This window comes from Cnephaeus nilssonii, assembly GCF_951640355.1.
Source record: "Cnephaeus nilssonii genome assembly, chromosome: 5".
Lineage (NCBI taxonomy): Eukaryota > Metazoa > Chordata > Mammalia > Chiroptera > Vespertilionidae > Cnephaeus > Cnephaeus nilssonii.
Window position 1 is genome coordinate 75,766,705 of NC_137076.1, and position 27,852 is coordinate 75,794,556.

A 27,852-nucleotide genomic window follows, 5' to 3' on the forward strand; every position below is an offset into this window, starting at 1 on the left:
TTGAAGGGAGATAGTTTTAGTTTGACCTTCTTATTTTTATTTTATTTTATTTTATTTTATTTTATTTTATTTTATTTTATTTTATTTTATTTTTGTCTTCCTGACACTAGAACCCTGGGTTGGGGGGCTGGGACCCCTCACTACTCAGTAGGGACCTCCACAGCTGAGATATCCCTCCCAATTTTTATTTGCCGCATTTGGATGTGGGATCAGCCCGTTCCGCGCCTCCGTCCCTTCTATCAGTCTCAATGTGGCTTCTTCTTTAACTCCCTATTTGTAGAACTTCCATTGAGCTATATTTCAGGCAGTTCTGAATGATGTTTGCTCTCTAATTTAGTTGTATTTTTTATGTGGTTGTGGAAGAATTTGGGTACCACATTTACCTAAGCTGCCATTTTGACAGGAAGTCCTATTGGTTGCTTCTTGTATATGCCCTGACTGGGAATTGAACCCACAAAGTTGGCATATCGGGACAATGCTCTAACCAACTGAGCTACCCAGTCAGGGCTATAATCATAATTTTAACGTATATATCAGAGATGGTAGCAGAACAGGAAAAAACAGACTATTCTGAGTCAGAGGTCCAAATGGGAAAAAAGTTAGAAGTCACTGATTATTTATTTAATGTTATTTCTGGCCAATGATGACCATTGCAAATGTTTGTAAAGAACTTAGCACACATCCTAGGATATAGTAACTGTGTAATTAATGTTAACTGCAATTATTATTTTTAAATATTTTTAAAAATATGGAACGCTTCACGAATTTGTGTGTCATCCTTCCGCAGGGGCCATGTTAATCTTCTCTGTATTGTTCCAATTTTAGTATATGTGCTGCTGAAGCGAGCACTGCAATTATTTTTATTATTATGACACCTGTAAGTCTACTATATACCTAGTCAACATAGGAACTCAGTAAGTTTTCATTAAATTGAATTTTTCTGTTGTGTAACAATAACCTATGTAGCAATTTTCATGCTAGTAAAATTTCCTAATACAAAACACTTAGAAGTCTACATTCACTCAAAATGCTTACTTTTCAATAAATCCATCTCTAGTAAAATACTCATGATGCAAAAGATCAGCAGATGATATTCTCTCCGCAGGATCAATTTGTAAACAAGCCTAGAAAATAAAAACAAGATTAAATAAGCTCTTAATAGGACTCTATGAAACAAAAGTTTAATTTATTTGACAAGAATAAAAGTAATTAATTACCCAGAGCTAATAGCATTCTTGAAAAGATGGAATTAGACCTCAGGAATTTCTGACAATGAGTTCTGACCATTTATTTTCCTAAGAAATTTGTACTTGTAAAGCATTATTAGGGGTTAAATGCCCTATGATTCTAGTCAAAACAGAAGCCAGTTTCTTATGGCTGGCATTCGCAGAAATTTAATTAGGTCCTATTGACACTCTTATCAGCCTGGAAAGTACTATACACTTTAAAATTTGGTAAGAGGCCCTAACTGGTTTGGCTTAGTGGCTAGAGCATTGGCCCACGAACTGAAGGGTCCTGGGTTTGATTCTGATCAAGGGCATGTACCTTGGTTGCAGGCTCGATCCCCAGGAGGGGGTGTGCAGGAGGCAGCTGATCGATGTTTCTCTCTCATCGATGTTTCTAACTCTCTATCCCTCCCCCTCTCTCCCTAAGAAACAATAAAAACAAAATATTAAAAAAAAAATAAAATTTGGTAAGAGGATAGAGTTCATGTTATGTGTATTTTACTACAATAAAAGAAATTGACTCAAACGTGAAATTGAGTCCATTATTTACTTTATAATGTGGGAATACCTAGATCCTTAAAACTGCAATTAGCTAAACATATGTGTTTATTTTTAAAACATAATAGTAATCCATCAATAAAACTTACTAAGAAAAATACTGAAAGGTTTGTGCAAGTCATAGCCTATTAGAGGCAGTTAAATTAGTCCTTCTATGAATAATCCTATCTAATAAAGACAGAATATGCAAATTGACCATAACTCTGCAACAAAGTTGGTGGCACCCACAGCCAATAAGGAGGGAATATGCAAATTGACACGACAAGGCGAGAGGCTGAAGGCGGCTCTGGCTGGAGCGAAGGCGGAAAGACGGATCCGGGCCGGAGCAAAGGTGGTGCCAGCAGCCAGGGGAAGGAAGGCCTATTCTTGCATGAATCTTCGTGCATTGGGCCTCTAGTATAATTCAGAAAATTTAAAAACATGCTGGTTTGGAAAATGTAAAATATGATACTTTGAGAAACAAACAGGCAGTTCCTTTAAAAATTAAACATACAGCCCAGTGGCTCAGTAGTTGAGCATCCACCTATGAATCAGGAGGTCACAGTTCAATTCCCAGTCAGGGCACATGCCTAGGTTGTGGGTTCTATCCCCAGTGCAGGGTGTGCAGGAGGCAGCTGATCAATGATTCTCATCATTGATGTTTCTATCTCTCTCCCTCTCCCTTCCTCTCTGAAATTAATAAAAAAATATAGTTTTTAAAAAATTAAACATACAGCCCTGGCCTGTGTTCCTCAGTTGTTAGAGTGCCAGTCCGAAGGGTTGCGGGTTTAATTCCCAGTCAAGGGCATGTACCCACATACCTGGATTGCAGGCTTGATTCCCTCTTTCTCTCTTTCTCCCCTCCATCTTCCCAACCCCGACCCCACTCCCTCCTCCTCCATTCATCCTCAGGTGAGGATTAACAACAACAAAAAAAGAGAGATTATTTCTAGTCTATTAAATCAGCAAATATTTTTCAAAATTATAACATCTAATGCTAGATTAAGAGTGGGAATTTATATCCAATGCTACATGAGATTTTACATCAGTAAAATCTTTCTGGAGAAAAAAATAGCAAAATACAACAAAAATTCTAAAAAAGTATAAACCCTTCGCCCACTACTCACACTTTAGAAATTTATTCTAAACAAAAATAAAGCAAATTCAGAAAGACAGATATAAAAGATGTTCATTGTAGCTGAAAAAATATGTCCAAAATTGCAAGATCAACTAAATAAACTATGGTATAGTCATACAATGAAACACTATGCAACTACAGAAAATTATGATGTAGTTCCATATTTGCTAATATGGTAATATGTTTATAATATTATAATGCTAAGTGAAGATAAACAGGTTACATAATAGTGTGTAAAGTATGATACCTTTTAAAAAGCTTAAATTTCTCTTTTTTTACATAAACCAGTAATTTAGTAATTTATTATCAAGTATTATGTACTGAACATAATTGTATATGCTCTACTTTTATACAACTGGCAGCTCAGTAAGTTTGTTTACACCAGTATCACCACAACCACATGAGTAATGAGTTATGCTATGATCTGGCCTTATAATGACTACAACATCACTAGGCATTTTTCAGCTAGGTTAACAATCTAGGAATTTTTCAGCTCCATTACAATCCTAACGGATCACCATATATGTAGTCTGTGGTTGACCAAAATGTTATGTGGCACATGACTGTATATATTTCCCATTGTACCGCAACTCCCATGGCTGGAAACTGTTAGAGCTGAGGTTTACATGTATCAGGTCTGTAGCCAGAGGCAGCACTTAAAAAGCATAAATTTCTAAGCATATATTTGTTGGGCAGTCTGTAAGTATCTAAACCAAAATGTTAATAGTAATATTTTCCTGGATTATGGGAGTTAGAAAAATCTTAACTTCTCTTTTTTATCATGTATGTTCTACTTTTTCGATAATCATTATATATTGTGTGTATAATTAAAACTATGAAATAAAAAAAGAAATTAAACTGAAAATGTAGTAAACAAATCTGATCCTTAATAAATTCTAGTCTCCAGGTACCAAAAAAATATATTTTTTTCCTTCAAGAATAGTCTTTTTGTAAATTTTTAAAAATATTTTATTGATTCCTTACAGAGAGGAAGGGAGAGGGACAGAGAGCTAGAAACATCGATGAGAGAGAAACATCGACCAGCTGCCTCCTGCACATCCCCCACTGGGGATGTGCCCGCAACCAATGCACATGCCCTTGACCGGAATCGAACCTGGGACCCTTCAGTCCACAGACCGACGCTCTATCCACTGAGCCAAACCGGCTTCGGCAAGAATAGTCTTTAGATATGACATATGTTTAAGTTTATGTAAATAACAGCAACAACAATATCAACATTTGTTGACAGCTTATTCAAGGCCCTGTGCTCAGAACATTGCCAACATTACCTCATTTAATCCTCTAGCCCCAGAAAATAAATAGTAAATGTTGTTTTATAGCCTAGTAAACTGAGGCACAGAGATTAAGTGACTTGCCCAAGGTTACAGAGCTAATTAGTGATAGAGCTGGGTTTTAAATGTAGTTTATGTGATTCCAGAGTCCCTTTTTACAAACACTGCACTGTAGTTGCTTTGAAATTTAGATAACCACTTTTTTTTAAGGGCTATACATTAGGAATAAGATACCTTAGTTGATGCTAGGAAAGAAAATTGGCTGGATAAAAGAAATTAGTAGGAAGTTACTTTTCATATTAAACTCTCTTACCTTTTGAACTTTGCAGTGAGTGTATAGGTATATTTATTACCTAGTTTAAAACAAAATTTAAAATTTTAAATAATTTAAAAGTGCTATAAAATTTTTCCCCTCCAATTCAAGTTGTATTTTGGCATTGGTGTATCTTCAAACAATATTACAACTGCAGCTGCCAAAGCCATGTAGATACCTTAGGATACCACTGTACACAGAATAGATCCCTAACTTGGGTATTAAAAGATGGTTATAAACAGGGTAAGCCCTTAGAATATTTCCGGTTTATCCATAATTATCATTAAAATTGGGATAAACTAAATAAACATGATTATCCTAGGTGGCTTTCAGTTCTAATAGTCTAGGAATTTTACTTTCTCTGAGCTAAACACAAAGACAGGAATATAGTAACTTTTAACAGATACCATTACTTTTATGAATCCTTTTAGAATTTCATTGAAGTAATATCCTAAAACTGTATTATAATTTATGCAAATTTCCCAGAAACAAGTCCTTAATCTCATAACATACATGAACTATATCTGCTAACAATCCATTTAGCTTTGGGTATTTTTTTCTTGCATTCTTGGGGTGTTGAACTTGAGGAAGGACCACCCCTGCAAAAATAGGACTCTTGGAAAAGAAATTCTGCAAGTGAGGTGTCAAATTGCCTAAAAAGAGAAAAATATATAAGAAAACACAGAAATTAGTCTAAATCAAAATAATCAAATTGCTATGTGGTCTTTATTATGTTACTAAAAAGAGATAATAACAATTACGTTATTTTAATTAATTAACTAACTATTTTACTTTTTGTTTTGTTTTATTTTGTTTGTTAATCCTCACCAGAGGATATTTTTTCCACTGATTTTTAGAAAGAGTAAGGAAGGGAAGGGGAGAGAGAGAGAGAAAGAGGGAGGGAGAGAGAGACAGACAGGCATCATCGATGTGAGAGAGACACATTGATTGGTTGCTCCTGCACACACCTCGACCAGGGATTGAACCTGCAACCCAGGCATGTCCCCTTGACTGCACATTGAACCCAAGACCCTTTTTTGCACAGGCCGATACTCCAACCACTAAGCTACAGTGGTTTTTAAGTTGAACAAGGAACTATCTGAATATAGCATAAAAGTTAAAGTTTCCCCAGTAATCTGTTGATAGCACATAGACAGTACAGAAGGTAAAACAACCAGGTTAATTTTCTTTTCACAAAATAAAATATATAATATGTAATGCTATCAGGAAAAGCAAATCTAAACTTTTACATATTTCCATATGAGTATCTAAATAAATTAACTAGCAACTGTTAATCAAAAAAGCCTTACTCAGAAAAGCTAACATATTAAAATTGTTTAGATATTGCAAAGAAAAAACAAGGCTATAGAGTAGTAGTAGAACTATAAATAGGAGTGGAGAGAGCTAATTTCTAGTTAGTACCAGTTTTGCTATACAACTAGTTCTGTGACCTTGGGCAACTCTCCTTCCTCTCTGTGCCTTGGTTTCCTCGTCGTTAAAAGACAAAATGGATCCCATCATCTCTAAGGTTGCTTCTAACATTAATCTCGTTAATCTCGGAACATTAAAGATGACACAGAAAAGTGTGATGCTTTAAGGCTCTGAACTATATCTTTAATCAATATTTATCCAGATTTCATGGTTTTTATAGTTGTTCACAGTACCTTTCTCATGATCCTGTAATTACATGTTTATGTATAGCTTCCCCACCACAAAAAGGGCTCCTCCAGCTCCTCATTCATAAATATGTATACATTAAAAATTATTGAAACTTCATGAGCAAGGATATCCATCAAAATGCTTGGTTGGTCAAACAGATAATCAAATAATTCAGCTTTCATTAAATATATTTTTGAATAAGTTATTTAGCTATTTGGTTATCTACTATAGTTAAAAAAAAGTTTTCTCAGCAAATAATGGACTTTCTATCTCCAAGTGCTTTTAAAAAGCATCTAAATTAAATCTATTATTTAAAAGTCCTTGAGATATGCAAATATTTATTTCTTTATTTTAAATTTCAGAGAAAGATAGAAACATCAATGATCAGCTGCCTCTTGCATGCCCCACACTGGGGATTGAACCCACAACCTGGGCATGTACCCTGACCAGGAACCATAACCTCCTGGTTCATTGGATTGATGCTCAACTACTAAACTACGCGGGCATGGCAAGATATGCAAATATTTATAGAAGCCAAAAATTTTAAACAATTTTCAAACAAATTGAAGAAGATTCCTATTGTACTATTTTTCTTATCAACAACCATCAACATATGGCTTACCTATTTGCATCCTGGCAAAAATATTATTTGTAATAACAGAGGAGAATTTTCTTTTTTTTTTTTTTTTATCAGCTCAAGGCATGCATCTGCTGCATCGATCAAAAGAATATGCTTCCCTGTTCTTATAATGAGAAAACTAAATTTGAAAATCAAATTTATTGAAAATCAAGCAAATTTGATCTGGAAATACTTATTTTAGGCATTTAACAGTACATTTCAATAATATCTACCTACCTACTTTTAAAACAATTTTATGAAGTAAATCCAAATCAGAGCTGCTAGGAAGAAAGGGATTTCCAGTGGCCATCTCAATGATCATACAGCCCAAAGCCCAGATATCAACAGGTCTGAAACAGATAAGACTCAATCACTTTTTCATAGAGAAATACATAAGATACCTTTTCTAAAAAGAACTTCTAAAATAATGTTAGGGACAAAGAAAAGAAAGTGGATAAGTGGTATCATTTTTAAAATTCACTGTAATAGCATATGGCAACCTTAGTGTATACATTAAATATTATCACATTTTACTAATATCACTAAATAGATTATATTTAAACTGCATGAGAAGTCATGTAGCAGTTCAGATAAAAAGTAACTAATTCTAAAATTGTTTCAAATACTTATACAAGAACATTATGATAAACTAGAGGCCTGATGCATGAATTCATGCATGGGTGGGGTCCGGCTGGCCCGCCCCAAGGGGGGCCCATCAGGCCGGGCCAGCAGGGGGGAGGGGCCACAGGCAGTTGGCTGGCCGGCCCTGCCCGTGATTGGGGTATTGGGGGGCGATTGGGGGCCGGGCTGGCAGGGGTGGGCCAATCGGGGCCCGGAGCAGGCTGGTTGGCTGCCACAGTGCACCATAGCCACCGGTCGTTCTGGTTATTCTGGTCGTTCTGCCATTCCGGTCACTGGGCTTTTATATACTAGTATATAGATGGTTTATGAATTAGAATTGGATAATAAAATCATCTTGTATTTAAAAAGTAAAAACTAAAAATCTTGTCACATTCAGAAAGATATAAATAAACACTACAATGAGCTCCATTTTTTTACTGATACAACTGATTAAAAATTGTAAGATTTGATAACTGTTGGTGAGGCTATGGAAAACAAACACTCCCATGTACTGTTCTGGGAATATAAACTTACACAATTTCTTGGAGGGAAAATTGGAAAAAGCTACCAAGATAAAAATGTATATACATTTGACCAAATAACTTTATTCCTAGAAATTTATAAAAAAATTTACTCGTGAGCCTGATAGCAAGGCAAATATCTTTATTTCTGCAGCTGTCTAGCTCCTGAGTATCCTTTGAGTTCTGCCAGGACCCCTGGTTTGAGTCTTGCCTTATTTCTAACAGGGTTAACAAATGTAAAGCGGAAAGGATATGTTTTTAAAAACTGTAATAACTTACCCACATTTTATATCCTACCACTGATGAGTCAAAACACACACACACACACACACATACACACACACACACACACAACAAAACTTCAAATAGAACATATGAGGGGTGAATAAGGCACCAGACACTGTCTATTTTACTTCCCTCCACTGCCAGATGTAAGACTCAATAGCGTAAGAAGAAAAGGAGATGGGACTTAACTCAGTTCCTCAGGAAATCCACTTCCTGGTACTGCATGGCAAGCTATAAAGGAAAAAGAACAACGCTAGGGAATGGACAAGTTGAGATTATTTAAAATGACGAGTTTAAAAATGTGATTGAGTTCAATCTCTTTACAGGACAAACAACTGTTCCCTGGCGGAGTACTTTCTATGGAATTATCTCTCAGTCCTCTGGCCTGCATTTCTGCCATGACTCTGCTGGCCCAAAATGTAAGTCCCATCTGCAGTTGACTGCATAGAACTTACTTTTTTGTTCTTTATCTATAAAGAAGATTTGTTCTTTCTCATGCATTGGAAAAAATAGAAGTTTTCAATGAAAATTTTACTGAATGGATTTGCAAATTCTGCTTTAGCAATCTATCTTTAAATACACATTCTGTAGGTTAGCTATTGGGAATAAAGCGATGGCTAAAAAAAATTCACTCACACATGTACACAAAAATAAATGATAAAATTTCACAGCAACAATGTTTGTGGTAGAAAATATTGGAAACAACCTAAATGTCCATCCATACAGAAATGGATATATAAAATTTTGTACAACCACACAATGAAATATTATTCAGCTGTTAAAAAGGATGACATAGGTCTATATGTGTGCTAATATAAAAATCTCTAAGATAAACTCTCAAGTGAAAAAAACAAATTCATTAAAGAAATCAAAGAAGTTATAAATAAATGGAGAGATATTTCATGTTTCCCAACTGGCTCTATAGATTCGATGCAACCCCAATCAAAATCCAATGTGCATATCAATAAATTGATTATAAAATTTATATGGAAAGGCAATAGACCTAGAATAGCCAACACAATGTTGAAGAATAACAAAGTCAGAAGAAAGACACTATCTCATTTTGAGACTTACTGTAAAGCTACAGTAATCAAAACAGTGTGGTATAGATTAAGAGAACAGAATAGAGTCCAGAAATAGACTCACACAAATATACTCAAATGATCTTTGACAAAAGAGCAAAGGCAATTCAATAGAAAAGGAAAGTCTTTTCAACAAATGATACTGGAACAATGGACCATCCATATGCAAAAAAAAAAAAAAAAAAAGAACCTAAACATAGATCTTAAACCTTTCACAAATCCTGGCTAGATAGCTCAGTTGGTTGGAGTGTAGTCCAGATGCATCAAGGTTGCAGGTTCTATCCTGGGTCAGGGCACATATAAGAATCAATCAGCCCTAGCCGGTTTGGCTCAGTGGATAGAGCATTGGCCTGTGAACTGAAAGGTCCCAGGTTCCATTCCGGTCTAGGGCACATGCCCAGGTTGTGGGCTCGATCGCCAGAGGAGGGCTTGCAGGAGGCAGCTGATCAATGATTCTCTATCATCATTGATGTTTCCATCTCTCTCTCCCTATCCCTTCCTCTCTGAAATCAATAAAAACATATTTTAAAAAACACACAAATGTATATATATTAAAAAAGAATCAACCAATGAATGCACAAATAAGTGGAATAACCAATCGATGCTTCTCACTTCCACTCTAAATAAATAAATAAATAAATAAATAAATAAATAAATAAATAAAATTTAAAAATTAAAACCTTTCACAAAAATGAACTAAAAATGGATCATAGACCTAAGTGTAATATGCAAAACTATAAAACTTCTGGGCGGAAAAGATGGCGACCGGCAGGAAGGTAGGGAGAGAGAGAGTGTGAGTGAGGAACCCATAGAGGTGAGTGTAGACGTGTGTGGTGTGTGTGTGTGTATGAGCTAGGGTCAGTTAGATTCTGCAGGTCTTTCAAGGGGCTGCCTAACTGGGCAGTCCTAGATGGCGGAGCCCCGCGCACAAAGCGGACACTTCTCGGCGGCTGGTGCAGACACAGAGACCACGCCATCTTGAGAAACAGAGCTGCCTGAGATTCGGATCCTGGCTTCTGACACAAACCAGGACCCTGCAGCCACTGGGGACAGAGAACTGCTATCACAGCTTCAGACCAACAAACAACAAGAATCCAGACTTCCCGGCAGATTTCCGTGAGTCAAAGAGCCTATACCCCTCCCCGCAGGCGCGCGGATAGCGCCATAGTAACTGATAGACCCACCCCTCGCCCAAGCTGCAGAGCGCCCTCAGCCTTGCGGTAGCGCCAAAGTAACTGATAGACCCGCCCCTCGCCCAAGCTGCAGAGCTTTGCGCAGGGACGCGCTCCCCCTTACGGAAGTTGGCGCGCGGGACAGAAGCAGCTCCCCGTCGGGGAAATCTGTCAGTGCGCACAGAGGTCTCCCCTTCGGGGAATTTGGGGGAATTTGGCTTGCGGGTCACAGCTCCCCCTTCGGGGAATCATAGAGCGTGCACAGAGGGCCTTCCCTTTGGGGAATTTGGCGAGCAGGACAGACTCCGCCCCCCTTTGGGGAATCTGGGAGAGTGCACGGAGCCAGCTCACCTTCAGGAATTTGAGAGTGTGCGCCCTAGCCGGTTTGGCTCAGTAGAGAGAGCACACACAGGACGCAGCTCCACTTCAGGGAATTTGGCATGCCGGACACAGCTGCCTGGGATCCCTGACTCACAGTGCATTCACACTACGAGCCAGCGACCCCAATTGTTGGTGCATGCACACACAGGGACCCTGATTCTCAACGAGAAACCGCACAAGGCAACAGAGACTCTGACACTTGATTCTTGGTGCAGACACAGGGAAACTCTGACTCCTGGCACATGCTAAGGATCTCATTTTCGGTACATACCAACAGTGTGGTGCAGACAGGGCCCCTGATTCTAAGTGTGCACATGAGACCACACGGAACACAGGGGACACTGACCCTGGGTAAGTCTGGTTCCCACCAACCAAAGGCAGCCACACATCCTAGTGTCAGAGCACTTCAGTGAAACTCGGGTGGAGCAAAGTCCCCACAGCACACGGCCCAGGTCCACGCAAACGGAAGCTTGAGCTTTCTGGTGATAGCCAGAATGGGGAAACGAAATAACTCACAGAGGAAAGAAAATGTGGAGTCGCCAAGAAAGGAAATTAGTGAAACTGAAGCTTGCAACATGACCGAAAAGGAGTTCAGAGTAATTGTCGTGGAATTTATACATCGGATGGATGAGAAGATCAACAACTTATGCAAGAATCAGGAAGAAATGAAAAGTGATATAGCTACAATAAAAAACACCATGGAAAGTTTCAACAGTAGACTACAAGAAGCAGAGGACCGAATTAGTGAGTTAGAAGATCAGGTACAGAAACAAGCTCAATCTGAACAGCAATTGGAGAAAAAAATAAAAAAGCAGGAGGAAAGCCTAAGGGAGCTTCGGGACAACATGAAACGAAGTAACATGCGTATAATAGGGCTGCCAGAAGGACAAGAAGAGCAGCAGGGATTAGAAAATCTATTTGAAGAAATAATGACAGAAAACTTCCCGGATATGGGAAAGATAAAAGTTACGCAAGTACAGAGAGTCCCAAGCAGGATCAACCCCAAAAGACCCACACCGAGACATGTCATAATTTCAATGGCAAATATAAATGATAAAGAGAGAATCTTAAAGGCGGCAAGAGAGAGACAGAGAGTTACCTACAAAGGAACAGCCATCAGATTGTCAAATTATTACTCAACAGAAACACAACAAGCTAGAAGTGAATGGAAGGAGGTATACAAAGTGTTGCAAAGCAAAGGACTGAATCCAAGAATACTATATCCAGGAAGACTATCAATCAAAATTGAAGGGGAAATCAGGAGCTTCGCAGACAAAAAAAAGGCTCAGGGAGTTTATCACCACCAAACCAGCATTGCAAGAATTGCTAAAGGGAATACTGTAAAAAGAAGAAATAAACAGGTAAGAAGGAATACAGACACAAAAATAGATATGACTACAAACAAATACCTTTCAGTAATAACTTTAAATGTAAATGCTCCAATCAAAAGACATTGAGTGGCTGAATGGATAAAAAAACATGACCCATATATATGCTGTCTACAAGAGACCCACCTCAGAACAAGAGACTCACACAGATTGAAAGTGAAGGGATGAAAAAATATCTTTCAGGCAAATGGAAATGAAAAAAAAAAAAGCTGGGGTAGCAATACTTATATCTGACAAAATAGACCTCAAAGTAAATGCCATAACAAGAGATAAGGAAGGCCACTTCATAATACTAAAGGGAGAAATACAACAAGAAGAAATAATTCTGGTAAACATATATGCTCCCAATATAGGAGCACCCAAATACATTAAAAAAAAAAAAACTCCTGGAGGATATCAAGGGAGAGATTAATAGCAATACAATCATAGTAGGAGATTTTAATACCCCACTATCACCACTGGACAAATCCTCTAAACAAAAAATCAGCAAAGAAACAGCAATCCTAAATGACTCACTAGACCAGATGGAATTAATTGACATCTTCAGAACATTTCACCCCAAAGCCACAGAATATACATTCTTCTCAAGTGCACATGGGTCATTTTCAAAGATAGACCATATGCTGGGTCACAGGCAAAGTCTCTTCAAATTCAAGAAGATAGAAATTATATCAAGCATCTTCTCAGATCACAGTGGCATAAAACTGGAAATCAACTACAATAAATACAATCCAAAGAAATCAAACACACGGAGACTAAACAGCATGCTATTAAACAAGGACTGGGTCACCAGAGAGATCAAGGAAGAAATAAAAAACATCATGGCAACAAATGACAATGAAAACACAACCATCCAAAATCTATGGGACACAGCGAAAGCAGTCTTGAGAGGGAAGTTCATAGCTCTACAAGCCTATTGCAAAAAACAAGAAACAATGGTAATAAATTACCTAACCCTACAACTCAAAGAGCTAGAAAAAGAGCAGCAAGAAAAGCCCAGTGTAACCAGAAGGAAGGAAATAATAAAGATCAGAGCGGAGATAAATGGCATAGAGACCAAAGAAACAATACAAAAGATCAACAAAACCAAGAGCTGGTTCTTTGAAAGGATAAACAAGATTGATGGACCTCTAGCCAGGCTCACCAAGAAGCAAAGAGAGAGGACCCAAATAAACAAAATCAGAAATGAAAGAGGTGAAATAACAACAGACCCCGCTGAGATACAAAGGATTGTTACAAAATACTACGAACAACTCTATTCCAACAAACTGGACAACCTGGAGGAAATGGACATATTCCTAGAAAAATATAACCTTCCAAAAATCAATCAAGAAGAATCTAAACAGCTTAATAGGCCTATAACTATGAATGAAATTGAAGCAGTCATCAAAAAGCTTCCAGCAAACAAAAGCCCGGGGCCTGACGGCTTCACAGGAGAGTTTTACCAAACATTCAAGGAAGAACTAAAACCTATCCTCCTCAGACTATACCAAAAAATTCAAGAGGAAGGAACACTTCCAAGCTCCTTCTATGAAGCCAGCATCACCCTAATACCAAAACCAGATAAAGACAACACAATGAAAGAGAATTACAGACCAATATCCCTCATGAACATAGATGCCAAAATCCTCAACAAAATTCTAGCAAATCGGCTCCAGCAATACATCAGAAAGATCATACACCATGACCAAGTAGGATTTATCCCAGGAATGCAAGGATGGTACAATATCCGCAAATCAATAAACGTGATACATCACATAAACAAATTGAGAGATAAAAATCACATAGTCATATCAATTGATGCAGAAAAAGCATTTGACAAGATCCAACACCCTTTCTTGATAAAAACTCTCAACAAGGTGGGAATAGAAGGCTCATACCTCAACCTAATAAAAGCTATATATGATAAACCCACAGCAAACATCATACTCAATGGACAAAAACTAAAAACATTTCCCCTAAGAACAGGAACAAGACAGGGATGCCCACTCTCACCACTCCTGTTTGACATAGTACTGGAAGTATTAGCCACTGCAATTAGACAAGAAGAAGAAATAAAAGGCATCCAAATTGGAAAAGAACAAGTAAAGCTGTCTTTATTTGCAGACGACATGATATTGTACATAAAAAATCCGAAAGACTCCGTCAAAAAACTAATAGACTTAATAAATGAATTCGGCAATGTAGCAGGATACAAAATTAACGCCAAGAAATCTATGGCCTTTCTATACACCAATAGTGAACTTACAGACAGAGAGACTAAAAAGGCAATCCCATTTACCATCGCTCCAAAAAAATTAAGATACCTAGGAATAAACTTAACTAAGGAGGTAAAAGACCTATACGCGGAAAACTACAGGACACTGAAAAAAGAGATAGAGGAAGACGTAAACAGATGGAAGAACATACCATGTTCATGGATTGGTAGAATCAATATCATTGAAATGTCCATACTACCCAAAGCAATCTATAGATTCAATGCACTCCCCATTAAAATACCAATGGCATATTTCACAGACCTTGAAAGAACTCTCCAAAAATTCATCTGGAATAAAAAAATACCCCGAATAGCCACAGCAATCCTGAGAAAGAAGAATAAAGTAGGAGGGATCTCAATACCAGATTTCAAGCTGTATTACAAAGCCACTATTCTCAAAACAGCCTGGTACTGGCACAAGAACAGACATATAGATCAATGGAACAGAATAGAGAATCCAGATATTGACCCAAACCACTATGCTCAATTAATATTTGACAAAGGAGGCATGAACATACAATGGAATAAAGACAGTCTCTTCAATAAATGGTGTTGGGAAAATTGGACAGATACATGCAAAAAAATGAAGCTTGATCACCAACTTACGCCATACACAAAAATAAACTCAAAATGGATACAGGACTTAAACATAAGACGGGAAACCATAAAAATACTAGAGGAATCCACAGGCAGCAAAATCTCTGACATATGCCAAAAGAACTTCTTCACCAATACTGCCCCTAGGGCAATGGAAGCTAAAGAGAAAATAAACAAATGGGACTACATCAAAATAAAAAGCTTTTTTACAGCAAAAGAAACTATGAACAAAACAACAAGAAAGCCCACTGCATGGGAGAACATATTTGCAAATGGCATCACTGATAAAGGTTTAATCTCCAACATCTACAGGCAGCTTATACAACTTAATAAAAGGAAGATAAATGATCCAATAAAAAAATGGGCAACGGACCTAAATAGAATCTTTTCCAAAGAAGACAGAAGGAAGGCCAAGAGACACATGAAAACATGCTCAACGTCACTAATTATCCGAGAGATGCAAATCAAAACAACAATGCGGTACCATCTCACACCTGTCAGAATGGCTATCATCAACAAATCAACAAATGACAAGTGTTGGCGAGGATGCGGAGAAAAAGGAACCCTTGTGCACTGCTGGTGGGAATGCAGACTGGTGCAGCCACTGTGGAGAACAGTATGGAGTTTCCTCAAAAAACTGAAAATGGAACTCCCATTTGACCCAGTAATCCCACTCCTAGGAATATATCCTAAGAAACTGGGAACACCAATAAGAAAGGATATATGCACCCCTATGTTCATAGCAGCACAATTTACAATAGCTAAGATCTGGAAACAGCCTAGGTGCCCATCAGCAGATGACTGGATCAGAAAACTATGGTACATCTACACAATGGAATATTATGCTGCCATAAAAAAGAAGGAATTGTTACCATTTGCAGCAACCTGGATGGAATTGGAGAACATTATGTTAAGTGAAATAAGCCAGTCAATGAAAGAAAAATACCACATGATCTCACTCATTTATGGATAATAAAGAACATTATAAACTTGAACAAAAAGATAGATACAGAGGCAGTAAAGCATCAAACAGTCTATCAAATTATAGCAGGAAGGTTAGGGAGAGGTGGGGAAGATAAGAAATCAATCAAAGGACTTGTATGCATGCATATAAGCATAACCAATGGATGCAAAACTCTGGGGCGTGAGGGCATATATGGGAGTGGGGTGGGGGGGGCAATGGTAAGATATGTACACATATAATACCTTAATAAAAAAATTGGAAAAAAAAAACTTCTGGGCAATAATACAGGGGGGAAAAATCTAGATTCCCTTGGGGTTGGGAATGAGTTTTTAGATATAATACCACAAGCATAATCCACAAAAGAAAACAACTGGTAAGTGGTACATCATTAAAATTAAAAACGACCCTGGCTGGTGTAGCTCAGTGATTGGAGGCAATGAATCGATGAGTCTCTCTCATCTCTCCCGCCCCCTGCACCTCTCAACAGCAGGGTAGCCCCCCTCAGCGGCCGCGGACCATCAAAAGTGGGGGAGCTGGGTGCCTGTCTGCTCTGGCACCAGCGGACAGGCACCCAGCTCCACCGCGAAAAGCAAAAGCGTGTAGGGGACCCTACACGTGCATGATTCAATCATGCACTGGGCCTCTAGTATATAGATAAAGTAATTGAGGCTGAGAGATAGTTTGAGTAAGGCATCAGTGATAAGTACAGTAGAAAAGGTACTTTGGAGTGACTTCAGGTAAATTAGCTTACCTTTCTGTGCTTCAGTGTCCTCTTATATAAAACTAGAGGCCCAGTGCACGAATTTCGTGCACTGGGGGGCGGGGAGGTCCCCCAGCCTGGCCTGTGCCCTCTCACAGTGCGGGAGCCCTGTAATCGATCACTCCAAAGTGGTAGGCCCCACCCACCCATCTGGGGCTCCTCGATGGACTGCCCTAAAGAGGAGGCCGGAGCTGGGGGTCCCGCCTCCTCTGTGCCGCACACGCAGCATCAAATCCCTACCCACCCGTGTGCACCCGCTGTGCACACAGCCTCCTGGTGATGGATTGTGACATCATGGTGTGATGGCGTGATGACCATTTGCATATTAGCTTTTTATTATATAGGATGAGGAGGACAATAGTAGCACTTTTACCAGAGAATTATGAAAATTAAATGATTTAATGCATGTAAAGCATTTAGAAGAGTTTCTAACAAAAAGTAAGTACTCATTAATATTAGATATTATTTCCTTGGCTAGTGTGACTCAGTTGGTTGTAGCATCATACTGTATACCAAAAGGTGACAGGTTCGATTCCCAGTGACAGCACATACCCAGGTTGTGGATTCGATACCTGTTTGAGGCATGTACAGGAGGCAACCCATCGATGTTTTTCTCTCTCTCCTTCTCTCCTTTCCCCTCTCTCTTTCTCAGATCAATAAAAACATATCTTCAGGTGAGGATTTAAGTATATATATTAGATATTACTATAAAAACAGAATAATGGTTTCTAGGAAAAGCATGCAAGAATATCCCTCTCCATTTGTTGTATTAGTTGTACAACTTGGTCCCTTTATGTTCTTTGAGATTCGTTATTTGTATATTAGATTGCTGTTTCATATACTGCTTCTACTGTTTCACAATAAATTGAGACCATGCTACCTTTTGAGGCATCCAGAACAATATAATTTTAAAAAGTATTATTTGCCAATCTTTGCAAAGAGAGTGCCATATTCCAGAAAATAGGACACTTGTCAGTTCCTATAGTAACACTGGCAGTGAGGTAAATGATTTTAAAACCTTTGTATAATGTGGAGGCTAAACATAAGCAGATAAAACAACTCTGCCAAGGATACAGTCTGAGGAATGTCTGCATAGGTCTCCTGGGGTTTGGGCTACTTAGCCCCAGAGGGCAAGCATGGTAACATCAATAGCCAGCATGACAGGTGCCTATAGGACCTCTCTGTTCTATGTAGAGGTATCCCTTTCTTAAACCCAACTCAGATGCAGAAGGCTGAGGGTGTCAGTAGTAGGGGTGACAAATTCACCACGGTTAAAAAAAAAAAAAGATATGAATGGGAAAGGCCAGGCAAGATCCTAAAATATACATACTTTCCGTAAGAGGTATCTTTTAATACTAATTCTGGAGCTCTATACCAGCGTGTGGCCACATAGTCTGTATAAATATCCCCAGGAGCTGCTAGCATTCGTGCAAATCCGAAATCACAGAGTTTAATAATTCCTGTCTGGGATACTAAAATATTCTCAGGTTTTATATCTCGATGAATGATCTAAAAAACAAACAGAAGATGCAATACATTAAAATGGGGTTTCATTACCTAGAGAAGCTCTCAAAAATTATACAGAGAAAATCTAGCTAATCAAGGCAGTAAAGGTATTTTCTTACCCCATGCAAAGGATTAATCACACAATGCAAAAGCTAAAGTTATACTAGAATTTTCAATTCTTGCCCCATACATTGTCTCAAAATGACAGGGAGCCAAAAAAAATAAAAAATACAAGTATAATACTAAAAAGGTAAATCACATTCCTAAAAGGAAAAGTAATCAAAAGATCTTGAAAAAAAGTTTAACTTTCCTTTAACCCCATGTCACATCCCAGGTACTACCATTTCTCTCATTTTCTTCACAATAAATCTCTTGCTGACATCATCTCTACTCATTCTTCACTTTATGATCATTCATTCACTACTCAAAGTAATGAAATCGGTCTTCTGCTGAAATGTTCCATTAAACTGCCTGAGCCAGCACCAACAACTTAATTGTTGCTAGTCCAACCGATACCCCTCAATACATTATCTTACTTGATATCTTAGTGTAAAAATGTTGCCAACCATACCTTCATTCTTGATTTCTAGGACCTAAAATTCTCCCAGGCTCCTTCTGTCTCTATGACAATTCTCTATCTGTCCCTTACATGCAGGTTCTGATCTTAGGTTTTCTCTTCTCATACATCATGCTTCCTGGGAAATCTCATGTACTTTTTTTGGGGGGTGGGGGGACCACTTTCTTCACTTGGTTATGGGGACACCATACTCTCTTGGGCTTCTTCCCAACTACTGGCTATTCCATCTCAACCTCACCTACTTTTATAACTTTAGTAACTATCCATATACTGATAATTTCCAACTTTCTATGTCTAATTTCTATTTCTAGATATCTCTCCTGGTTTCCACAAGGAGTGGAATTCCATAAGAAGTCCCACTCAGCAAATGCAAAACTAAATGCATCATCGCCCCCAAAGCTATTTGTTCTCAATAGTGCTTTTGCTTAGTGAAGGGAACCAACACTGACCCATGTCTCAAGCCAGAAACCAAGGTATTTTTCTTCCTCTCATATACTCTTTTTAAAAAATATATTTTTTATTGATTCTTATAGAGAGGAAGGGAGAGGGATAGAGAGTTAGAGACATCGAGGAGAGAGAAATATCGATCAGCTGCCTCCTGCACATGCCCTACTGGGGATGTGCCAGCAACCAAGGTACATGCCCTTGACTGGAATTGAACCTGGGACCCTTCAGTCCGCAGGCCGACGCTCTATTCACTGAGCCAAACCGGTTAGGGCTCCCATATACTCTTAACCTACCTACTTCTCTCTCTAGTTCAAGTCCCCTCAGCTCTCTCACTGAAAATTACACTACTAACTAGTCTCCCTGCATTCATTGTGATCCCCTCCAATCCTCTATCTACAATGAAGTCACAGTATTACTTTAAAATCATGTGTGATTATGTCACTTCTCTGTTTAACATCTTTTAAGGATTCCCCACCCCACATGACAAATTTGTAACTCCTTAAAATGGCTTATAAAGCCTTGTAGGATTTGAACCCTACTCACCTTCTCAACCTTCTACAACCTCTTTCTTTTTTTAAAAAAAAATATTTTTATTGATTTAAGAGAGGAAGGGAGAGGGAGAGATAGAAATATCAATGATGTTCGGGGATCGAGCCCGCAACCTGGGAATGTGCCCTTGACCAGAATCGAACCTGGGACCCTTCATGTCTGCAGGCCGATGCTCTATCCACTGAGCCAAACTGGCTAGGGCTACAACCTCTTTCCCTAGAATATTAGTTTCCCAATTTTCCAGGATTTGTCTAATCTATGCATTTGTGATGTTTGTATTTGATGTTCCTTCCATTTGTTCTCACATCATTCTGCACTTACCCATTACAATATTTGTCAGGCTATATTATTAATTGCCTATTTATTTATTTGTAACTCCCACCAGACCTGTAAGCTCCATGAGGGCAAGATATATGTCTTGTTTAAGCTATATTACCGTGCCCAATACAGTGCCTAAAACAAATAAGGCATTTTAAAACTTTATCAAGCCCTAGCTGGTTTGGCTCAGTGGATAGAGCGTCGACCTGGGGACTGAAGGGTCCCGGGTTCGATTCCAGGCAAGGGCACATGCCCAGGTTGTGAACTTGATCCCCAGTGGGGAGTGTGCAGGAGGCAACCAGTCAATGAGTCTCTCTCATCATTGATGTTTCTAGCTCTCTCTCCCTCTCACTTCCTCTCTGAAATCAATAAAAATATATTTAAAAAAAACTTTAGCAAATGAATGAATTATGTTCTCATCACTGGAAAAGTATCATAGCACAAGTGAAAACATCTCAGTGACAGAAATCTGGGATCTTTCTTTGTTTATATAACTTAATTGCTATGTCTTTGGGGTTGGCTCTTGTTCTGCCTCCGTCTCCCTCCACAAATGGCCAAAAAAATTAACCTAGGGTAATAAGTTAGAGCCATCTTAAAGGTACCATCTATACAACTACATTGATGTATTTTTACTTCCACAACTCCTCAGGATGAATTTCAAGGCTCTGGCAAATTTCTCGCCTGGGCACCTGTGCAATCTTATCTCCCTTTGCCTGGTCTCTGTAAGAGCACTTATTGCCACTCTCTGACGTCCTCTGCCCAGGTTTTCCTCTATTATAGTGGTATCCCATCTGAATATAGTTCCTTTTCTAGAGAAATCTTAGTTACAATTCAAAACTGTACTTACATTAGTTTTAGCTCTTCTTCGAAGTCTTCTACTCTCAGTCTAGACCATACTGTTTTTTTCCCTTTTTCAAAAAACATTTTCAAAGTCTACAAGGCAGTATAGGACTACAGATAACATGACTATTCCTGACTCTGATACAGTGCTAAACACTTTATACCTACTACCTAATTTGATCTTTACAAAAAACCTGTGAGGTACTATCGTATCATTTCACAGATAAAGAAAATGAAGCTCAGTGAAGTTATATAACATTTCTGGGCCCACAGAGTAACGGGGCTTCCACCTTTCATTGTGCAAGCTGTGAACTGCACAAGTTTTGTGTTTATCCACAAAAAAGCTGGTGGGTGAAAATCCAAGACAGACTGATAACAAAGACTGGTGCTTTTAACTTTTGCATTATACTGCCTCCCCATGGATCCAGCTGGGAAGGAAATTACAATCTGAATTCTAGTTGCTATCCCAACCATATTTTTCAAAGCAGTAAAATGTGATACACTATTAACAAGACAAAAATTAGAAATTAGGATATCTGAAAAAGTCTGGAATATATATGTGTTATGCCTATATCACTTACTAATAAAACTATTTTTAAAGCTTTTACTGTTATTTCCTGAATACAAATCTAACTTTCCAGAAAGTAGAGCTCGTGGTGGGAACAAAATATCTCCTTAATAACCTGAGCTAAATACGTATATACTAGGCAATGCTAAAGGCAGCACTAAGAATCAGAAGAGTTGATCTTCTTTCCTTTCTTGATTTTTCAGGAGTTAAACAAGGCTCTATATCTCTTAGCTACTTTCTTTCTTTCTTCCCCTAAAGGCATCCACATGAACTGGCCAAGTTTCAAGTTCCTACCTTCAAACCTCCCTTCATTTGAGCTAGTCTAGCTTTCAACATTTTAAAATGTACTTTCTCTAATAAAAAATGCCCCAATTGACTTTTGATTCCTCTATTCTAAATTATTAATACCATACTTGGTCTGCCCTATAATTAGAAATATTGTAAGCTCACTATGTTTTTTTGGTTCTGCAACTAAGTTATAAAGTACTGACCTCATTTTCAGGATGTCAATATTGTACAGAAAAATAATTTTAACAACTTCATAAAAACAGAACAATATTTATTTGTTTTATTTTTGGGGTCTGGCAATGGCTTTTTATTTTTGTTTTTAAAAGAATCTTTATTATTGAAAGTATTACATAGGTCCTCCTTTTCCCCCATTAACCTCTTCCAGCCAGCTCCCATCCTCCCTCCTCCCCCAGGCCCTCAGCACCCCAGTGTCCTTGTCCACGGGTATGCATACATGCATACAAGTTCATTGATTGATCTCTACCTACCCACACTCCCCTGCCTTCCCTCTGAGGTTCAACAGTCAAAACAGAACAATATTTAAAGGGCACTTATCATTCATATACATTCTATAGTTTGGCTTATTCTGTAGCACTTACATTATTATTGTGAAGATATTCAATTGCTCGAATGATTTGGAAGAGGTATTTTCTAAGTCGTTTACTCTCTAGTCCATGACAATAATGTTGTAATTCATCTAATACTGTGTGGTCAATAAATTCAAATACCAAATGAATTTTCTTTTTCTGTCTAAAAACTTCAATCAGATTGACCAGGTTTTCATGATGGAATTGCTATTGACAAAGAAACATATTTTTAATAAATTATTTCATGCACAATAATTTATACATATAACAACTATATCATTTTTAAATGAAGCAGAAATATTCTCAGCTTCTTTTCCTCCATGCATTTCAACAGAAACTTCCCAACTGATTTGCTTACATTCCTATTTTAAGAAAATGTTAATCTATTTCATAATATTTATAGAACAAAGGGAAATGTATTGCTTTACTTCAAGTTAGCATTTGCTTGTTTTTTATTAAAATAATTTAGAGTTAATGTACTATAATGCAACTTGGTATGCTGCTAAGAGATATCTTCCTATCTTTTAACTTGATTTGTGGTTAAATTTAACATCTGAAATTTAAAAGGTCCCTATATTTTCAAATGAGCATTGTGTTCAATGCTACTGAGTATGTGATCTGAATATATATAAATTATTCTTTGAGTTCGATCCTAAACTCTTGAGAGTAAAATCTAAGTTCCAGGAGGGACATTATAAATTCATCACACTGTAACAAAAGAGTATCAGAATATCTAGAAACTCAGATATGTGAAATACCTATTTATAGTCATAAGGACGTTACATAAATATACAATTATTTGTGTGTACATTTTTTGTTCTAGTCTATTAAGCATTATGCTATTCTATTTGAATAAAATAATAGTCTATTATTATATTAAGCAATAAGACATCTTTTAGACTGGTATAATAATTTTAAAATATCAAAAATGGTATGTATAAGCTTAGAAAAGGAATGACATTTTAATATCTTATGCTGCTTATCCTATTTTGTAACACATTGATTTAATTACAATAAACTCTGAGATATTTAACTTTTTCAAATGACCAAAAATATTTATTTGGCTAAAAACTAAGGGGTATATTTTCAATGTTAGATTCATTAGAAAACTATACTTTATGAAAATTATTTGCCTTTATTCTGAGGGGATATTAGCAATTTCTCTACTTACCTGTATTAATATGTAAACCAGTCCTTAAAACATGACTAATAGAAAAACATGTCAAAGTACAATGCCAGATGCCTTTCCTACTTTTGCTCCCAATTTTCCTGGTGGGCAAGATGCCAGAGTGCTGCTGCAACAGCATGCTGGTAGTAGCAAAAAGAAATGACTGCTTTTGGACATTAATCTTTCAACTAAGGAAAATTATGGGTTTTCTATCCAGTCTTTATTTTAAAGGCAAAAGCAGTGAAGGGTTAATGGAAGTTAATAATCATTAGGGAAGATCCCCAGGGGTAAGGAATCAGGTACACTCTCAAATAAATCATGAAACTCCTAGAAATGCTCCATTACCCCTTTTCAAGTTGTTTGTTTTCCTTCATTACTAGACAACTTTTATACAGATATTTTCACTAATTACTGTCACTTATTTAGTGAAATTCTAGAAGATAAAAATTTAGTTCAAATTAAATCATTTTGACTATCTTTTTAAACTAGGAATTGTTATCTAATCCAAGAAATATCTCTTGTAGAATTAGGTTAAACTAAAAATTCTATAAGAAATAAACCAATACAAATAGTTAAGCTGTCTCAAAATAGTGTGCATAATAGTTGTAATAGCTGTAACATTCAAATTCATCTCTGTGCTCTTGCCATGACATTATTGACTTTTAAAAATTACTAAGTAGAAAAAAATTATCATCTTAAATGCAATAGAGTTGAAGAAAGAGTGAAAGATATTACCTGGGAAAAGGGCTTCTAATCAGATTACTCACTTACAGTGCATAATAGTTGCCTTACAGTATTATTATGTTTTGGGTCATCAGAATAAGGACTGGTATCTTACACAAAATTATAACATCTTTACTGACTTTAACTTTCCTTTTCATTGTCAAGAAATAGAGCAGTTCCAACAATACAGACACTTAATATATTTCTTCTATTTTTAATTGATCCATCATACCTAATATACACTTACAAAGAAATAGAATATTACTTTTGTATCAGATAAAGTGAGTAAAAAGAGTATGTTTTCTTCATTAAATAAAACATCTAGACTACATTGTCAAAGTCATAAATCTTAAAACATCTAGATAAATTCCAATTTATAAAATACATATATACTTAAATCACTAGTTTTATACTAGTGATTTAAGGGGTCTTAATGCTCCTTTCTTTACACTCGGGAGTACTTTCCCCTAGGCTGACCTGTCATACCTACACAAAATCCTATCTTCTGCCCTGATCTCTCCTGATATCGTTCCCCATCTCTAAGAGCCCACTGGCCATCTTTACTTAAATGTACTCCTGTCACCTTAAATTCAACATTTCTTTCTGTTTTGTATTGATCCTCACCTGAGGATATTTTTCCCATTGACTTTTAAGAGAGAGTGGAAGGGAGGGGGAGAGACAGAGAAAGAGAAACTTCGATATGAGAGAGACACACAGATTGGTTGCCTCCCGAAAGTGCCCTGAATGGATCAAACCTGCAACCAAGGAATGTGCCCTTGACTGGAATCGAACTCAGGACCCTTAAGTCTGCAGGTTGCTGCTCTCTCCACTGAGCCAAACTGGCTAGGACGAATTCAACATTTCTAAAACTGAACTAGCTCCCAAACTATGTCTCTTGGGGGTGTTTCAAACTTCCATGATAGTACTCACTGAACCTCAAAGAAATCTGTCTTCTTTTGCAGTATATCATGTTTTAACTTTACTTTCCATTCAAATTGCCACAATCCTGTAGGGTTCCTCGTGACATTTACCAGTATTCCTGAATTAAATTCACATAACAGGCCTCCCTATTGTTACTCTCGGAGTCCTCCAATCTTTTCTAAAAAATAGTGCCACATTTGTATTTATAGAGTTTATTTACTCTGAATTCAAAACCTTCGTCCTCTTACAAATTCAAATTTTAACTCCTTAGCTCAAAAGACAAGACTTAAAAACTGCCCTGGCTGGTTTGGCTCAGTGGATAGAGTGTCAGCCTGCAGACTGAAGGGTCCCAGGTTCGATTCTGGTCAAGGGTACATGCCCGGGGTTGCAGGCTCTCCCCAGTAGGGGGGCAAGCAGGAGGCCGCCGATAATGATTCTCTCTCATCATTGATGTTTCTCTCTCTCCCTCTCCCCTCCTCTCTGAAATCAATAAAAATACATATTAAAAAAAAAAAAAGACTTAAAAATCTACGTCCAACTTACCTCTCTAATTCTACTCTATTTCGGTACAGAAAATTCTACAGGGCAAATGTCTTTGCTCTTTGTCCGTTCCACTCTGCTCCTTTTTTTTAATCCTCACCCGAAGATATTTTTTCCATTGATTTTTAGAGAGAGTGGAAGGGAGAGGGACAGAGAGAGAAACACCAATGTAAGAGAGAGACATTGATTGGTTGCCTCCCGTATGCCCCCGACCAGGGCCAGGAGGCTACAACCCAGGTACATGCCCATGTATATGCCCGGACCAGAATCAAACCCGGGACCCTTCAGTCTTCAGGCTGAGGCTCCATCCACTGAGCCAAACTGGCTAGAGTTCCACTCTGCTCTTTATCTTTGTCCTGCTTTAGCCTCTCTGAGCTTATGCTGTTCCACTAACCTATTATACAACAGTTTCTCCCTCTTACATAAATCCTACGCATCATTTAAAGCCCAAGTCATGTCCCAATTCTTCCAAGAAACCATTACTACCCTACAGGACTTTGTGTTAATCACTTGGCACTTCTTATGAGCCACTTTTTATTCAATATTATATGTCCTCCTGTCTCTCTGATTAAATAATAAAAGGCCTGAAGAGCAGGTACTGTCTTTTACCTCATTATAGTCTTAGCATCTGGCACAATGCCTTGCACAAAGCACACATTTTTATGAAGTATTATACCTGGATATTTCAGAATAATTATTTCACAATATTTGGTATAACTTTTGTTATATTATACATGAACACATATATCTAGTATCACTATAAAATTACAAAATGTAGACAATTAGGTAGGGTATCACACTTGTTTTTCTATTACCTGTCTTAATGCATGTGTTAACTGAAATATTTAGTTTTTTTCCCATAACTATTTCTCTCTCAACTTAAAGAGCAATTAAGGCAAAAGAAGCAAACCTTTAGAAACTTTATTTCTCTCGTTGCAATTTTGTTGACAGATTTTTCTGGTGTCTCATAAAATATCTTAATGGCCACTATCTGCCCGGTATCCTTATGTTTACACTTCATGACTGTTCCATAACTTCCTTCTCCCACTTTTCCAAGAGTTTCATACATCTCCATTCTTAAGCCCTGCTTCTTCACAGAAATAAAGAAAATGTTAAACATTTTTATTATATTTATTGAAGCTGGATAATGCAGTTCCACAATAAACCCATACTTTAAAATACAGAAACATAGAAAAAAAAATAGGAATCTTTTCCACAGACACCGTTTGTCTTTGGAAACTGCCAGCCCGACAGTAAGGTGTACTTGTGGGGCTCCAGCCCTCAGGAGAACTTGGGGAGCCTCCTGCTGCCTCGGTTATTCCCATCAACACTAAGTATTAAGATTCCTTCACTACACGTCACAATCCACGGGGGCGGAGAGTTATCCTCACACTTCCGGTCATGCCCGTCAAAAATGAGGGACCCGCAATACTGCAGTGGCCCACAGGTCAGTCCCCGGGACCCAAGAAAACCTCGATCTTGCCCACTCCTCAAAGCAGAGATCTTAGGGTACCGGATCAGTGTCGCACCCCACGCCCGGCAGACGACCTCGTCCGGGCAGCCGCCACCGCCTCAGCCCATTCTGTAGTCCAGAAGGTCCGGCTAGCTCCCCACCACCCGCTAGCTCCCCACCACCCGCTCCCATGGCAACGGTGCCGCCGGCCTCGCGCTCGGAACCTAGTGCGCAAGACCGGAACACAGGCCGGACTGGCCTGACCCGGAAGAGAAATGAGAGGTAGCGGAAAAGACAAGTTCCATGTGTGCACTAAATGGAAGCTGGTTTAGGGGTGGAGGTGGGGATTAGTGGTTGCCAACGATCAAATTGTGTTCTCCTCACAAAGTTGATTTAGAGTGGAGATGGGGGGGGGGGGGTGCATCAGCAATTTTGACGGCAGCGTGAATGACTGCAAACACTCTAGGAGAGAGGAACCGCGGCGGAGGCTTGTCCAACCGGCCTCCCATGTGTCCCCAGGCTAGAGAACACCTGCGCTTCTGCTGGGTCCTAAAA

General features: G+C 38.1%; 1 protein-coding gene across 2 annotated transcripts in view; it reads right to left on the minus strand.

Annotated features, from left to right (window-relative positions):
- The window catches only part of CDKL3 (cyclin dependent kinase like 3), a gene marked incomplete at both ends in the record, with an annotated part of 41,365 nt that extends 14,446 nt beyond the window's left edge, over nucleotides 1-26,919 (minus strand). For both annotated transcript variants that reach the window (XM_079771415.1, XM_079771416.1), the window contains 6 exons: nucleotides 1,036-1,124; nucleotides 5,020-5,159; nucleotides 7,022-7,134; nucleotides 18,143-18,321; nucleotides 22,505-22,699; nucleotides 26,755-26,919. In XM_079771415.1, the coding sequence (XP_079627541.1) occupies nucleotides 1,036-1,124; nucleotides 5,020-5,159; nucleotides 7,022-7,134; nucleotides 18,143-18,321; nucleotides 22,505-22,699; nucleotides 26,755-26,919 (881 nt within the window). The remainder of the gene's footprint in view (nucleotides 1-1,035; nucleotides 1,125-5,019; nucleotides 5,160-7,021; nucleotides 7,135-18,142; nucleotides 18,322-22,504; nucleotides 22,700-26,754) is intronic.
- Between the last annotated feature and the right edge of the window lie 933 nt (nucleotides 26,920-27,852).